The sequence below is a fragment of the Lepidothrix coronata genome, unplaced genomic scaffold, assembly GCF_001604755.1.
Source record: "Lepidothrix coronata isolate B3197 unplaced genomic scaffold, Lepidothrix_coronata-1.0 Scaffold204, whole genome shotgun sequence".
NCBI classification, from domain to species: Eukaryota; Metazoa; Chordata; class Aves; order Passeriformes; family Pipridae; genus Lepidothrix; species Lepidothrix coronata.
Genome location: NW_016690384.1, coordinates 1,458,477 through 1,474,632, shown reverse-complemented (window position 1 = coordinate 1,474,632; position 16,156 = coordinate 1,458,477). Strand labels below are relative to the sequence as shown.

General features: G+C 46.7%; 1 protein-coding gene across 1 annotated transcript in view; it reads right to left on the bottom strand.

The window, feature by feature from the left end:
- PRKG1 (protein kinase, cGMP-dependent, type I) overlaps positions 1 to 16,156 on the bottom strand; it is a 367,703-nt gene that overhangs the window by 22,196 nt on the left and 329,351 nt on the right. Inside the window, exon 10 of the mRNA XM_017832653.1 lies at positions 5,273 to 5,369. Coding sequence (XP_017688142.1) covers positions 5,273 to 5,369 — 97 coding nt within the window. The remainder of the gene's footprint in view (positions 1 to 5,272; positions 5,370 to 16,156) is intronic.

Here is a 16,156-nt window from a genome sequence, read left to right as displayed (position 1 = left end):
CTCAGTGCTCTGGGCTGGGGGACAAGGTGGGCATCGGGCACAGGGGGGACTCGGTGACCTTGGAGGGCTTTTCCAACCTTAACAACTCCTGAGATTAGGGTTTTGAAGGAATTTTCTACATCCAGGCCAGATTCAGCCCCCCTCCTGATCTAAACCTTACAGAGAAATTATAATTTGCATATCCAAATTACAGCTAAGCTGCACATGGTGCTTCTCCCTTCCTACCTCATGCTCAACATGTCATTAATTTTGGGTGACTTGTGAGTGGAACAGGTAGGGAGATGGGTCTGGGTTAGGCTGGAAAATCAGTCAAGACTTAAAAAACCCCCACCTGTGATGTTGCTTGGAAAGGTTGTGGCTGCCCCATCCCTGGAAGTGTCCAAGGCCAGGTTGGACAGGGCTTGGAGCAACCTGGGCTAGTGGGAGGTGTCCCTGCCCATGGCAGGGGGTGGGACTGGATGAGCTTTAAGGTCCCTTCCAACCCAAACCATCCTGTAATTATATAATAAGATGGAAAGAAAAATCATGGAGGTTTCATTTGAAGCCTTTGAGACGAGCTCTAGGCCGACGTTTTGAAGGATGAATCCAGAACGAACTCCAAGTGGGCATCAGGGTGGAAAGTGTCCACGACAGTGACCTTATTTTCTTTGGAAAAGTCTGGATTCCACTGGTTGGGAAAGCACTAAATATTGTATCACAACGGGAGTGCTCTGAGACTCTACAGGAAAATAAATTGCAAAACTACACTCTAGAAACACACACTAAAAAAAGCACCATCCTTGGAAAATCTCAGCTGTTTAACAATTTCTAATCAAATAATCAACTGTGCTAAACCCCTTTAATTCTACATATTGATCCCTCTGCTGAAAATTTATTCTCAGTGCTTGACAAGACACACAGCAAAGTTTTTTATGAGCAAAGGGCACTGGGAAAATATATTCAAATGTGTGTCTTCCTGTAAAGCCCAGAGGTAAATATTATCTTTCAAAAACGTCTAGAGGCAAAAGGCTAAAAAGCAGTGAGGAATGTCAACGATTTCATGCATAAAATCATTCCCATAAAAAGCAAACAGTGGAAGAAGGGTTATATGGCTAAAATATGTGAGACTCAATGGAAAAACCTGCTGCTGTGGTGTCTTGAAAATATCAAATGGACCCAAACTCCATCAAACCCCATAACGATCCTGCTCTGCTCCCCACTTTGGCTTTCTTTGCAAAATAGCACCTCTTTTTATGGCTTATTCCTTCCTCCAACAGGGGCTGCAGCCTCTGGCTCGACAGCTCATATCCTGATCTGGCCTCTGCCCCTATTTCACGGGCTGTGAACACATCTCAGCTTCCCAAACTTTGACAAGACCCTTCCCATCAACAGAGGGGCCCTGAGAACATGTTTCCATCGACAAAGGATGCACAGAATGTCAACAGGAGTTCAAAATCCAGGGACAGCTACAAAAAAATAGCTCTGCAGTGGTGCAGCCCCACCTGACTGGGTGGCTGAAATGAAGCATCCTGCATACCCTGAGGAAGGGAATCTGCTGCAAGAGATTGAGAAGGGATGGGGAAAAAAGGGACAAATCATCCTAACCAGCATTTTGGGAGCTCAGGAGGAGCAGTTTCGTTGTCACATGAATGTGGGATTTACTTGAATCCCTCTCTTAAATCCACTTCTTCCCCTTGATGGCACCCAAAAGGCCCATTCTCATAAAAGGATGGAGGCCAAAGAATTCACAGAATCCCAGAATCATTCAGGCTGGAAAAGCCCTCCCAGCCCATGGATCCCCCCTGTGCCCGATGCCCACCTTGTCCCCCAGCCCAGAGCACTGAGTGCCACAGCCAGGCCTTCCTGGGACACCTCCAGGGATGGGCACTCCAAACCTCCCTGGGCAGCCCCTGCCAAGGCCTGACCACCCTTTCCAGCAACAAATTCCTCCTCCTGGCCAACCTGAGCCTCCCCTGGCACAGCTGGAGGTCAATTCTGACAATTAAAAATAAAAATTAGGAGATTCCAAATCAAAACCAGACCTTTCTAAATAGAAAGCTTTGTAACAGCTGGGACATACAATTGGAAACTTCCACTAATAAATATCTGAATTGTGCATCTGTCAGGCCATAGGAAGACAATTGCACTGCTTTTTTTCATTGCCATCTAATTAATTCACTAATGGCTTTGTTTACAAACCAGGCTAGAGGCTGCAATAGATTTGATTGCACTTCAAAATCTGTGGGCAGATTTCTCTTAAAACCCAAATACAACTGAAAAGTGTCGTAGTGTCCATTTAAAAAAGGTCTTGTATGGCCCCCATAAAATGTGGCAAAACTTTATGTGTGTGGTTTTGTCTTTTCTCTTTGCTCATCTCCATATTATAAAGGGGTTTTGCTTTTAGTGGTCACCATCAAGCCAAAAAGACTTCAAGGAGATCTGTGTAGCATATAAAAAACCATGCATTAATGGCTTGGATTATAAAATAAGAAGAATTTTAGTAACTTTGCAACTATTAAAATCAAGCCAGAGAGGGCTGAGAGGATTTTTGAGAAAAGGAAGGGAATTTAGAGCAGTTTTTACAAATTGAAGCCTGTTCAGTGCCCAACCACCCTCTGGAGGAAGAACCTTTTCCTAAGATCCAACCTAACCCTGCCCTGGCACAGCTCCAGCTATTCCCTGGGTCCTGTCCCTGCTCAGGATGTAAAGCTCAAAAGCACATTTATTCCTTTAGAGTTCTTCAGGTTCAGGTGATAATGGTTTTCAAATCCACACAACTCAACCTCACCAGCTGTATGTGTTTGTGTTTCCAGGGAGGCTACAGCAGGGAAACAATAAATATTAGGAGTAAAACTTCCTGGGGACCTCCTTCCCTAAAGACTTCAACAGGAAATCAGGGAAAACTGATCAGCAGCGGTTAGGAATATCTGACTCTGCTGCATGATGGGATCTGCAGGTCCTTTGCAGCCCCAGGATGTGCCAAGCTGTGTGTCTTCCAGAGGACATGGACCTGAATTTTACCTGTGCTCAGCCACCACCTACACAAACTGATTTCAAGGCAATAATGGCTCTAATCCCATATGTTCAGATACTCCCACGTATTTATTTCAGAGCTGTCAAAAATAATCTTGAGATAAACCCAAAAGAACTGACCTGGGGCAGACAATTGGAAGCGCATGACTTAAATGAAAAGGAAATTAAGGACCAAAGACAAGAGCAATAAAGTCCAGGAGAGATGATTTATGAGTGCTGGGGACACCTGACCCACATCCCTGTCCTTTGCAAAGCAGGACATGAACAGGAGGTGACACTCCCTATTCCCATGTGTTACTGAGGCCCCTGGGGCCCAGCACAGGAGATGCTCAACTGACCCAAAGCAGAGAAGCTGAGCTGCAAAAAATAGTGGGTGCATCCCAAAAAGTCCACTCCTATTATTTTCAGGGCAGACTGTGGTCTCTCCAACCCTGGATGGTTTATGCCCTTAAGAGAAACCTGGATAAAAGTTAATTACAAAGTCCAGTTAGGGATGAGGAAGAGCAACCACCAGTTGCCCTCTTGAGTGGTATGGGGGACGATCCCTGGGGGATCTTGTCCACACTATAAAAATCCTCCTCCTTGCAATGTCCTTTACTCATTTGATCAATTTTACTCTTGGAAAGCACAAAAATGTAAACGTTTTCCAGGAACATTCCTGCACTAACAGGCTCCTGTAACACACTCAGGCAATAAAAAAGTCAACTCCTCCACCGTGTTATACATTTCGTTCCTTTTTTAGCCTGAAATAATAAACCCATGTTTTCCATGGAGGAGGTGGAAGCAATTTTAGGCTCTGTTTTGACAAAAAGAATATTTTCTTGGTTTTACAACATTTCCCTCTGTGGTAAAGAAAAACAATAAGCGTCGAGCTGCACTTTTAAATATCTTTTATCCTTCTGGTGCAATTCAGCATTAGCTAAAAATGAGCTGAACCAGCATTTTCCTGGTTAGCAGAGGGGCACCCACCCCTGAAGAAAACCCCTGTGAGGTGATAGAAGTGTTTTTGCCATCAGCAGGTTCAGGGCTTCTTGGAGGCTGCTGAGATGAAGGTGAAGGGACTTCAAAAGGGCACAACCTGGATTAAACTCCTGCTCTAAGGCACCCTCAGCAGATGACTACAGAAGGAGCAGGGAAAGGGAATGAGGGAGCTCTAGGGACTCTCTTCCAAAACAACAGTTGCTAACAGCAAACAAATAACAAAGGAAACCTCAAACCCCAGGAAGGGACCGACACTCTCCCAGACACTCTCTCCTCCGCACGACTTTATAGACATCCAACCAGGAAAAGTCAGAAATAAATCCCAGGGGAGCTGTGCTCTGAACACAGAATTTACTGGTCACCTCACAAACAATCACCAAAACACCTAATTTTGCCCATTTTCCAACTCCCAGCACTACAGGTGCATTTGGTTCCCACACGGCTCCGAGCGGGGGCTTTCCCTGAAGTTCTGTGATGGCAACAGTAACTCTGCTCCTTTTCTGCCCCTAACCTGTAGGAGTTCCTGACATATTCTGCCAGTGTCCAGTGTCAGAAGCTCCTCTGTGATGTAAAATACCTCCCTCTTTCTATTCTCAGTTTCTGTATTGATGGGATGTTACAAACGGGCCACATGCTGCCCTTGGGTCTCCTCTCACTCAGGCTTTGCCTCAACAAAGAGCTCAAAATCCAACAGAGCAAAAAGCAAGCTCAGACTTTGTCTTTTCTCTACAATTCTGCAACAAGTGAGTAGCTTTCTGGGATGTTTTGCCACGGTGCAGGCACTGAATGTACAGCTGTCAGGAGCACTATCTCTAGACCTGAATTAGAAACTGCTTAGGAGCGACATGGTACCTTACTCCGGTAAGATTTTAGGTTGCTTTTTTAATCCTAGTGCTCAACAGCCACACAGGTTGTTTTTAAAAGGCCATAAATCAATGCCATGAACCACTTAGAGAGAAAATCACTGAATATTCTGAGCTGGAAGGGACCCATAAGGATCTTTGAATCCATTTCTTTAGTGAGTGGCCCATTCAGGGATCAAACCCACAACCTTGGTGTTATCAGCACCAGCCGAGTTAATCTCTCTCAACCCACCACATAAATTCTTCTTGTTGCTGCAAAGCTTTCTTTGTACATTTTTACTTCTCGGGGAACATGATTTATCTTTCTTCACCCATTAGAAAACACATCATCCCATCATATAATTCAGGTGTAATTAAGAAAAAAGAGGGCTCATAACACAGGACTGATGCCAGGAATAAGAAGAAAGGTCACCTACCAGCTCCACTCGGCCGAAGCCTCCGACTCCCAGGGTGTCGATGATGTTGAAGTCGGCCAGTTTCAGGTTGGCAAAGAAGGCAGCTTCGGCTTCGTATCTGGAGTTTTTGAGGCGAAAAAACGGAAATTTCTTAGAGGTGCAGCCAGGGGCACCGTGTGCCACCACGCCCGCCCGGCGCCAGCGCGGGGGCGCAGCCTTTACCTGCCGCATGGCCATCGGGGCTCTTAGGGTTTGCTTTTGCTCATGGGGTTTTGCTGGTCCCAGTTCCAGCCTCGCTCCAGTTTTCCAAGGGGGAAAAGCAAACCTCCCCTCCTAGGCATGGCTACAAAGCAAACGCCTGGCACTGCAATTCAGCTCCAGCCACCCGCCGGGCATTTTCAAGTGATCTTCTCCTGCCTGGTTTGGTTGGTTTTTTTGGGTTTTGGTTTGTTTTTTTTTTTTGGTGTCTTTGAGTATTTTTGGAAGATAAAAGTCTCTCATAGGAGTTTCTCTTATCCACAGGCCGGCAGTAGTTTCTATAAATGTTTATTGGAAATGGCAAGATCATTAAGGTCCCTGGAGAGAAATCACAGCCAGGTTTTATGAAATCAGATCCGATAAGCTGTGGGCTGGTGTGCAAATGCCTGAAATGAATGACTTCAGTCACATATCAACATTCCTATGAGGATATCTTCCCTTCTTTTCCTCCTGTAAACTCACTTGGAGTAGCTGTCCCAACCCAGGTTCCAAAATCCAGATGCTCCCTGTCTTTAGCCCGTGTCCAACTGGCTCCCACAGGCGTCCACCAAAGCCCCTGACCAGGGGTAGCATGCAAATCAAACACATGCAAGCCTGCCAAAATAAGCTTCCCATGACTACCCCCATGAACATGAGTCCTCCAAAATAGCTCCTTGTTAAGGTTTGTGCTATTTTTAGAAAAGGCTCGGAGGGGAAATGGATGAACAGGATCCACCCACTCAATAAAATGTGACATTCAGCTGCCGGAGAGTCCCCGCGAGCGTCCGACCTTTGGCCGGTGGCAGCACAGACTTGTATGGGAAAAGGGAGTTGGCTGGATTATGGAGGGAGGCATGGAGGGTGTACAGGGGCAGCTGGGTGGTTTGCAGGACTTAATTTGAGCAATTAACAGACTGCAATCACCTGTTTCACCTGGAGGCTTCACTCGTGCAGGGTAACGGAGTGACAAACCATCCCAGTGGGAACCACGGACACACAAATCCACCCGTCCAGCTTTTGAACGTCCCCTGTCCGTCACGGCCTGTCTCTATTTCATTAGCAGCTTGCAATTGATTTCCTGACTGATTCCCTTCAAACCACCTTCCTTAGTCTATTTAAAACTCCAATGACACTGGGGGACAGAGAGCAAAGACCCATCATTTTTCAAGCGAAAAGGGGAAAAATCGGTGTCAAGAAATGAGAAAGGTCTCGCCGTCGAGCCCCAGATCCGATGCAATAAAGCACAATTTTCTCTCGGGGAGGGGGGTGTGGTGCTGTCAACAAATTACTTCAGCTCTGCTTTATTATTTATACTGTCACCAGATCCCCTGGGTGACCTTGCTCCTGATGCATCTGACTTTGGAAACCAATGAGCGCAGAGCCTGCTCTGAACTTGGGATAACCTTGTTATTGATCGCTCTGTGCTCCTCACCAGCTGCATATTAAACCAGCCACCAGAACACCTCTGCTGAATCCACCACATGTTTAGACATCCCCTTCTAAATCACAGCAGACACGTCGTTTTAGGGGTGACAGAGCAAAGAGACAGCTCTAATTTTCGGGATGAAAAATTAGACCACTGGTACAGACCAGTTAAACACCCTTAACGATTTATAATTGTTATGAAGGTGAATTCCCAGCATGGAAGATTTCCCTTCAACAGCCAAACTTCAGGTCAGGAGGCAAAAAATGGGTTGGCTTGGAAGGCACCTTAAAGACCATCTAGTTCCAACCTTCCTGCCACGGGCAGGGACACCTTCCAGCAGACCAGGCTGTGCAAGCTGAAAGCTTCTGGATTTTCACTGGAACATGTAAAAAGAGGTGTTCAGGTGTTATTTTGCTTAGAAAATGTACTTGCAGCATTCTCATCATTGCTTTTGGAAATCTCTTGGCTAACTCTCTGCTCAGGTGGAGTTTGTACACGCAGGTAGATGAGACAGACTGGATGCAGCTTTTCCAGAGGTGCCACAAGCATCCAAAACACAAAAGAAATGCCCAAAATAAACAGTGAAACCAAAACACGTGCAAAATCAAACAAACAAGCCCTTCTCATGCCTACTAACAACAGCCCCAGCTGAATTCTGTTTTATTCCCACCTAAAAGTGTCAAAGTCCACGTTAACACCAAATTCCTACAAACTTACAGTTGTTATGCACTTCAGTCCTGCAAAGCTTAAGGATAAATAACTCCAACAGAAAGAACAAAATGCAAATATTCCCCTGCCATCTCCTAAATCAGAAACTGGGGGTATGATCCTTATCCTGAAATTTAGAACAGGAATTCACCTCCTGTCCTCCAACTTGCTTAAGCTGAGTTTGCTGCTCCCTAAAACTCCCAAGGTTTTCCAGCGTGTGCTCCTCGCTCCACACATTTATAGGGACAAACATATGTGATGGCATATTTATCACCTCCAAAAGTAAAGAGACTCTTTCAAGGCACTGGGAGGGCAGTGCCAAGAAATACAAAAATAGTTTAAATGTTAATATTGGTGTGTCTGTAGGAAAACATTCAGTTCTGGACCAGGATAAAGATACTGAGGAGAATCCTTGGGATAGTCACAGAATGGGTCAGGCTGGAAGGGACCACAGTGGAGCATCTGGTCCCACCTCCCTGCTCCCATCTCAGAGCATGTGGCACAGGATTGTGACCAGACAGCTCTGGAATACCCCCAAACTTCCATCAATTTTATTCTAAATCCGCAGCCTTGTGCTGGTGTTCCCAAACTTTCCAGAGGGGAAAACGCTTTCCTGACCTCTGGAAGAGTTGGTGATTTAGTTCCTAAATTAATAAATGACAGGTGTGTTGGGAAGACACCTTGGGCAAGCCCAGGGCAGGATCAGCGTTCCTGGCATGGTCAGTGAGGTGCTGGAGCAACACAGAGGAAAGGCTGGAATGTCCTGGGCTGGGATTTCTGGGGTTGTGTGTCTCTAGCTGAATTAGGGGTAAGGAAGAGAGAACCCTTCTCTGGATATTGTGGTAACTGTGCTGGCTCACAGGCCAAAATGCTGGGAGAATCATAGCTGGAAGCACACAAAAAGAAAAGATACCTGGGAAAAATGGGAAAACCAAGGAAAAGTTGGTTCTTTAATAAAGAGCTTTTAAAAACGAAGGCTGCAATTCCCACAAGAGCTGGTGGGAGGCCAGGAATCAATTCCCAATGCACTCTTAAGGTGTTTTTTGCTTACTGATAGGGGGTCTTATCACCTACCCTACAGCAAACAGAGGCTGGCAGGGCTGGGGCTGACAGCAGAGGTGGGACATCACGAACCAGCACAGGGAAAGAGGGATTCAGATCTAAGTGAAACAGGAGCATCCTGCAGAACCCCTCAGGCTCTCCTCCAAGGTTTCCTGCAAATCTGAATGACAGAGGGACCTACTGAGGCCTCAGTGGCTTTCTGCAGCCACCTTGCCCTGAGGGGTATCCATGTGATCCCATGGAAGAGCTGGGCCTTGGCAACACCACTTCTTTCTCTCCCTGCAAAGGAAACACATCCTCCTAAGGAGCTGCCTTGCTCCAGCTCCTCTTGGGCACGGAGAGGCATCACATGGAAGAAACCTGAGTGATCAGGGGGCTCAGGAGTAAATACCATCACCCACATGTCCCACCCCTTTGGAATGGCAGCACAGGAACCACGGCCCAAGCGTTTGGGCAATGCCTGCTATGCACAAGGGGAGAGGAAATCATGTGGCTTGTTGCACTGCTGGAGGTTCCCAACCATTTCAGTGAGCCATCACCTCCTAGCACAGTGATTACTCTGAGAACTACTCCAAGCTTTTCCTCCCAGAACCACGAATAAAACAAAAAAAATGATTAAACAACCATCTCACCTAGGCAGCTAAAAGGGATAAATGAGAACATGTGAGGAGCAAAGGTTTGCAATTATCCAACTGCTCAGCTTTACTAAACTAGCTCACGATTCTCATCACATGAGCCAACTGTGTTGGGAAACATTAGACATCTGTTAGCAAACTGTCATCCTGAGAGCAAACTTGGCTCCTTTCCACCTGCACGCTGCCAACCAGACAGAAATTGCCACCAAGTGGGAACCAACCCCCAGCTCCCTGATAGGAACAGTTTGGGTGGATAAAACCAGAATTTCGGAGCCCTTCCCAGTGACAGACACCTGCTTGTTTAACACCTCTTTGGTCAGCTTTATATCCATGGCTGAGGCCATGTCCTGCTGCAGAGGGAACCACTGGATCTCTGCAAAGACTGGAACAACTACAACAACGTCACTTGGGTGGTGAGGATCAGACCCAGCCCGTGAGAAGACACACCTGAAAGGAGCCTGAGAGCCACAGATGGGGTGGGGGGAGAAATACACCCAAAAACCCCCTTATTTCTGTGTCCACTAAAGAAAAGAGTCCATCTCCTTATGGTTCTTAAGATATAGCAAGATTCTTAAGGGATCACAGAAGCACAGAATAACAGACTGGTTGGGGTTGGAAGGGAGCTTAAAGCTCATCCAGTGCCACCCCCTGCCATGGGCAGGGACACCTTCCACTAGCCCAGGTTGCTCCAAGCCCCGTCCAGCCTGGTCTTGGACACTTCCAACTAAATTCTATTGAAATGCTGCTTCAGCTGGTGTGGCACTTACAAAAAAAAAAAAATCAGTCTGTGTAAATGAAAGCAAAAATTCCCCCAGATCTTTGGTTTTGTGACTGTTCTTTCCCTGCATCTGAAGATACATATTTCAATTGTGATGAAATGACCCACCTGGGTCTAGTCTGCCCATGGTACCCATGGCCTGCCTGGCACCCTGAAGTCATGGGAGGCTTCCTGGATTGGATTCATGACTTAAGAGAGATGCAATTCCAAAGGGGAATGAAAAGTGGCAGGGACATGGATCGAGTTCATGTAACAAGGAGGCTTTGTTGTCGGAAAGCGATGGAAGGAGGAGCAGATGCAGCAAATGGAGGCAGGGCTCCCATGCCTTCCCTTCCCACTGGCTCCAATGGCTCCAAAATGCCCAGGATCACGTGTTCCCAAGTGATTTTGGGCAAGGGGAAGTCTGTGGATGGTCATATGGGTGAAACCAAAATAAAAAGCACCTCGTGTCGTGCCCACACGAGGTCCTTACCTTCACCCTGTGTGAGGGGGCTCAGGAGATTTAGCCACACTCAGGCAACAGACAGAAGCAGGGACAGCGACTGTATTTTACACAACCAGCAAGATCCAGAGCCTGGGAATGCCTGAAAGCAAATTCTGGAGAGGCATTGAGAGCAAATCCGTATTCCTTTCCAGTGTGTTGCCTGCCACTCATCCTCTCAGAGGTCCCACCCCATGTGCAAACCCTTCTTATCTGGCATTCCCTGCATGTATCAATCCTTTGGGTCAGGACATTCTGAGGGGGGAGAGATCCCTTGGCAAAGCATTGCAGCAGAACAAAATGACCGAGGGTATGAACCCAAACCCCTGGTGGGTTGGTGTGAACCCAAACCCCTGTTAACACGCTCCTCAGACTTCTCCAGGGGTCTGACCCTTCAAGGTGAAGAGCACTCTCAGGCCCCCATGGAATTGTATGAGCTGAAAGAGGGATGCTCACCCCAAAACCACCCTCAGGCAGAGCAGGCAGCGAGAGCAGGCAATAACTATCTCCCAAATGCCACCCCTCTGGATGGGAAAGGCCTCTGCCTTGTGCTTCTTCCTCAGGGACCCAATGTCTATCTCCCTCATGATGCACAAATGCACCTGTGACATTCCCAGTATCCCTTTCCATAACTGCTGTCATTTGAAACCAAAGGTATCAAGGAAAGGCCCAGCTCTTTGCCTGCTCTACTGTCAATCACAGACCGTCACAGAAAAGCTGAATTCACTTCAGGCTCTGTCACATTATTGCCATTTATTAGCAATAAACAGCATGTTCACAAACACAGGGATGACAAAATTATTCCAGGACATCTCCATTGGCAGGGAAAGCAGGAAAACACTGATGGGAGACAGTGAGCTGTCAGATAAAAGTACCAGCACGAGATGACTGTGACAGCTCCCATGGGCCTGAAGGATCCTGCTGCCCACCCAGCCCTGAATGGTGGTAACCAGGGAGCCATTCCCTAAATCCCAGTGGGGTTCTCTGCCCTTCCACACAGACTGATGGCACATTAATGTGCCCACAGATCATTTCTGCCTGGTATTTGCTATCCCAATGCCAAGCCATTCCTGGAGGGATGGATGCCGTGGTGTTACCCACCCAACTCGACCGGTCAGAGAGGGTTTACTGGCAGATGAGGATTTGCTGCCCTGCCCCAAGGAAGAACAAGAAGAACTTCAAGCTCATCATCCACTCTGGCATTTTTTCTAATTGCAAACACCACTGAAAGAGTGAAAGGTGTGTATGGATCTACCTACACGGAGCTGCAGACAGATGGATGCAGGGAGAAAGTATGAGAGCTAATAACCCAGCTTTTCCTGAGTTCAGGTCTCCTCCTTCCAGCCCATCCTTCTGAGGTCAGCAATGCAGTGGCTTTAACTCCTGGTTTAGCTGCTACCACTTCCTTCTACGTCTTACACCTTCAACTGAAAATCCAAATCAAGAGCCACTTTATTTGGATTTTGAAAAGCAATGTGCTGGTGGTGACAATGGGATTGAAAGCTCCAGCTGCACAGACTATTGCACTGAAAAGAAAGGCTGTCTTTCTTTTCCAGTTCGTGTTGTCAGGGTTGGGAATTTCTCTGGGACCCCCCATCACTCCAGCTTGCAGTGTACTTGCCTTTCATGCCTTTCACATCAGGAGAAAATAGCATTACCTCCTGGTTTAGATTTTCTTACAGAAAGTGAACATTTGAGTGGCAGCTAAACCAGACATTAAAGCTATGGCATCTCTAACTTCCTCTGGGAGGGGAAGGAGATCTGAAATTAAAAACATAGAGTTAAAAAACTAACAGGTTATTTTTTATTCCCCCTCCTCCCCCCCTGTTTTAAAAGCACATCACTTTCCAATTAGAGTTTGGCAACATGAACAAGATATTGTGCTGTTAGACTAAGCTGTGCTCAGAGACTAAGCTGTGCTCATCCCAAGCTGGTCCTGGAGTTAAGCAAATAGATTTGTTTGAATTATGGGGCTTTGAAGACCTGCTGCTGCACAGAGACCAATTTCACCCAGAAATGGAACTGAATGCACTCAACTGCAGCCAAACCAGCTCAGAAAGTGCTTCCCATGATCCAGGCTCTTTCAGAAGTCTCAATTCTGGAGTGTTGTTGAAATCCTAAATGTGCCAAGAGATTAATGATTGCTTATTAAACAACTTGTGCTTGCTGGATTCAGTGCCTCCCACCCAGCACTGCAGAGGGTGGACAGAGTATCTGGACACAGGACATGTAAGGAGAAAACGCCTTCAAATCCAAATGTCACCCTTTTTTTTGTCACCATGGGATCCTCTCCTCTTGTAACACAGAGCAGTGCATCATTCCCTTGAAAATCCACGGCTGCTCCCGTGGGTCCAAGCTCACAAAACCCAACCCTTTGCTCGAGCAGACACCAGGGCTTTGTGTCCCTGTGGCTGTGCTTGGACTGCACCCTGTTCCTGCACATCCACACGATGCTGGTGTGCCAGAAACAAGCCCAAATTTTGGGAGAAGAACCAAAGAAACCAGGATAGAAAATGCCAGCTGATGGTAACTCTGTGCAGACACAAAGCAGAGTGATTTCAGTAAGGCACAAGGTTCTCAGGAGGGTTTTTAGGGAACATGGTCCCTGGTTTTCACTGGAAGTCAGTGGGAGGTCACTGTGGAAATGCTTATTTTTGTTTTCTAGATGCACATGTTTCTCCTTCGACTTCTAACAAAACACCCTGGTGCTTCCAACAGGACTCTCTCAGGGTCCTGCTCTGGGAAGTCCCGGATTCAGCTCTGGCTAAAATAACATTTGCACTTTTGTAATAGTCCTAATGCTGAGAATGTCCTGAAATAGTTCAAACAAGACACCCTACAGAATAGTCTGACTTCCAAACCCAAGCTTTTAATCCCCTTTAATTAAAAGGGGTGGAGGGAGGATGTGCAGTATTCCTTCCTCTGGTGGTGTTTCCTGTCCTGTGCAGTATTAAAAGATATTGCTTAAGGAGGGGGGTTGTTTCTTCTCTTTTCCCTCCCTTTTTTCTTGTATCTTTTTTTAACTCTGGAAGTTTTTAGATGGAGAGCAAAGAAGCTGCCTCACTGCTGCCATGTCACATCTTATCACACCACACCGTGGCTCAGAGGGGAGGGATCCAACCCAAAAGAGTTGCTGATATCACTTTTGGCTTTACCTGGATGGGAAACTCATTGGGGACTGGGCAGATAAAACATGAGGACATTTTTCCAACTCCAAGACCTGAAATTCCAGGCTCAACAAACTCCTGACTTCTCACAGCACCTCAAACACTGCACTCGGACCTTGACACCTCCACTTCAAGGGGAAAAGCATCCAAAAGATCATACAAAATGTTATCTATCAACAGCCTTTCCCCCCTGACAAATCCATGTTCAAATCACACCTTGCTGTAAACAATTTCCCCGACAGTTCAACGTTTTATTAGAAAATTCCCTACCAGTTTGCCTTGGGCTGTGGCATCACCACAATGCCAGTGGAACTCCTGGTTTACTCTCCCACCCTACAAATATCCCAATATCATGATGCTTCCATGCCAATAGTGAGGGTTTTTTTTAGTTTTATTGTGATTTTTTTCAGGGTATTCAGCTGAAATATTCCAGCTCTTACACAGTTCATTGAAGGACTGCCCAGGACTTTTTGCCTAGAGCATATTATTTCCTAGATAATTCTTCCTGTGGGTCACTACTCAGATAAAATTTGGGTTTAAACCCCCAGAGGCTGAATCAGCTCCAGTTTGGGTGTACTGGGCAATACTGGTTTCAGTGGTAGCACTCACATCCCAACTTCTAAAGTTCTGACTTCTGCAAAGTCAGTGAAAACTAAACTTCCCACGGTGATGTTAAATCCCCTTGGAGAATTTGGAAGGAAAAAAGTGGTATTATGGCAAGGAAGGAGGCAATTCACTGAATTCCCTCTCTTCTCCTCATCAGCTCTGAATTCAATAGTTTGGATCTGTAGACAATAAAATCTATGGGGAAGACAAGACATCAAGGGCTTTTTCTTTCATTTTTCCAATTGACTTCTGAGGCGATACCTACAGATCCCTGTGTTTTTTCCTTTGGAAAACACCAAGGAAAACCCAGGCTTCTGTGAATACCCAGGGAAATGGGTAAGCACAATAAATCCCAGCTTCCAAACTGGATTCAAAGGTACCACAGAACAACCCCAGAGTTGTTTTTTTTTAAGGAAAGTTGTTGGGGAAGAGCCATGGAACAACCTCAGGAGGGGGGATGTGATCCCAAGGAAGGCTGATCTAATTGCAGCTTGAAATTGCTCCAATCTCAGTTAGTTCTGCTCGTTGCCCTTCTGCCTTACAAAGTCTCACCACCTAATTGCAAACTGCTAATTAGATCCCACGAACCCCAAATGGGCTCATCTGAGCATGTAAACACTAAAAAGCCCTTTTTTTGCCTCCAGCCTTAAGGCAGGACCGTGTTGCCTGCACAGGAAAGGTTCACCATGGCAACAAACGCTTGGTTGCAGCTTTCTCCTCTTAAATTTTTTAAAGAAAGTGAGAACAGATCAATATATTGCTGATGTTGGACACACTTCTTGGTCTAACTCGTCGTGTTCGCTGCTTATTGCCCATTTGTCCAAGTCCCAAGGGGTTCACACAGAGCTGTGTCGGTGTTTTGCCCTTGTTTCTTTTTCCAAATGGCCCCAATCCTCTGGGAAAAAGTCCCCTGCTAGATGGTTTCCAGCTTGACAGCTGCTCTAAGAAGTAGAGGTTCACCTTGAGTGTACCTGTGTCCCTTCCCCAAGGGCTGCCAAGGGGCATTTCATGGAATCCCAGAATGGGTTGGGTTGGAAGGGACCTTAAAGTCCATCTCATCCCACCCCCTGCCATGGGCAGGGACACCTTCCACTAGCCCAGGTTGCTCCAAGCCCCGTCCAACCTGGTCTTGGACACTTCCAGGGATCCAGGGGCAGCCACAGCTTCTCTGGACAACCTGTGCCAGGGCCTCCCCACCGTCACAGGGAACAATTCCTTCCCAATTGCCCATCTAACTCTGCCCTCTGGCAGTGGGAAGCCATTCCCTGTGTCCTGTCCCTCCACCCCTTGTCCCAAGTTCCTCTCCAGCTCTCTTGGATCCCATTTAGGCACTGAAAGGTTCTCTAAGATCTCCCCAGGGCCTTTTCTTTTCCATCTCTTCAACGTTTCTGGAGCCTTTTCCAAACTATCAAGCAGACCCATGTGTGATAGGATCTGGAGGCATTGCTGGGTAATGATGTTCCCTTGATCCAGTGGCTCCCTCAAAATGCCCATAGAGCATCAGAGAGAGCTACTAATTACTTTGGGATCACCAGACTAAAAACCTCCCAAAGCATCACTGCAAAACCCTCAAGGTTTCCCTCCCTTGGCCAACGTGGGAGCACTCCAGGCGCTGCTGGTGGGAGTTGTTGCATCTGGCACGTTTCCTCCTAATTAACTTGGAAAAAAAAAAAAGAGGTGACATGGAAGAGGAAGGCGGGGAGGAAGAGGAATATTACATCAAATCCTACTGAAAAAGTGGGAGCAGGCAGGAAGCAGGTTTTTCCTTACAAAGCAAGGACGTGTGCACACAAAGCGAGGCTCCT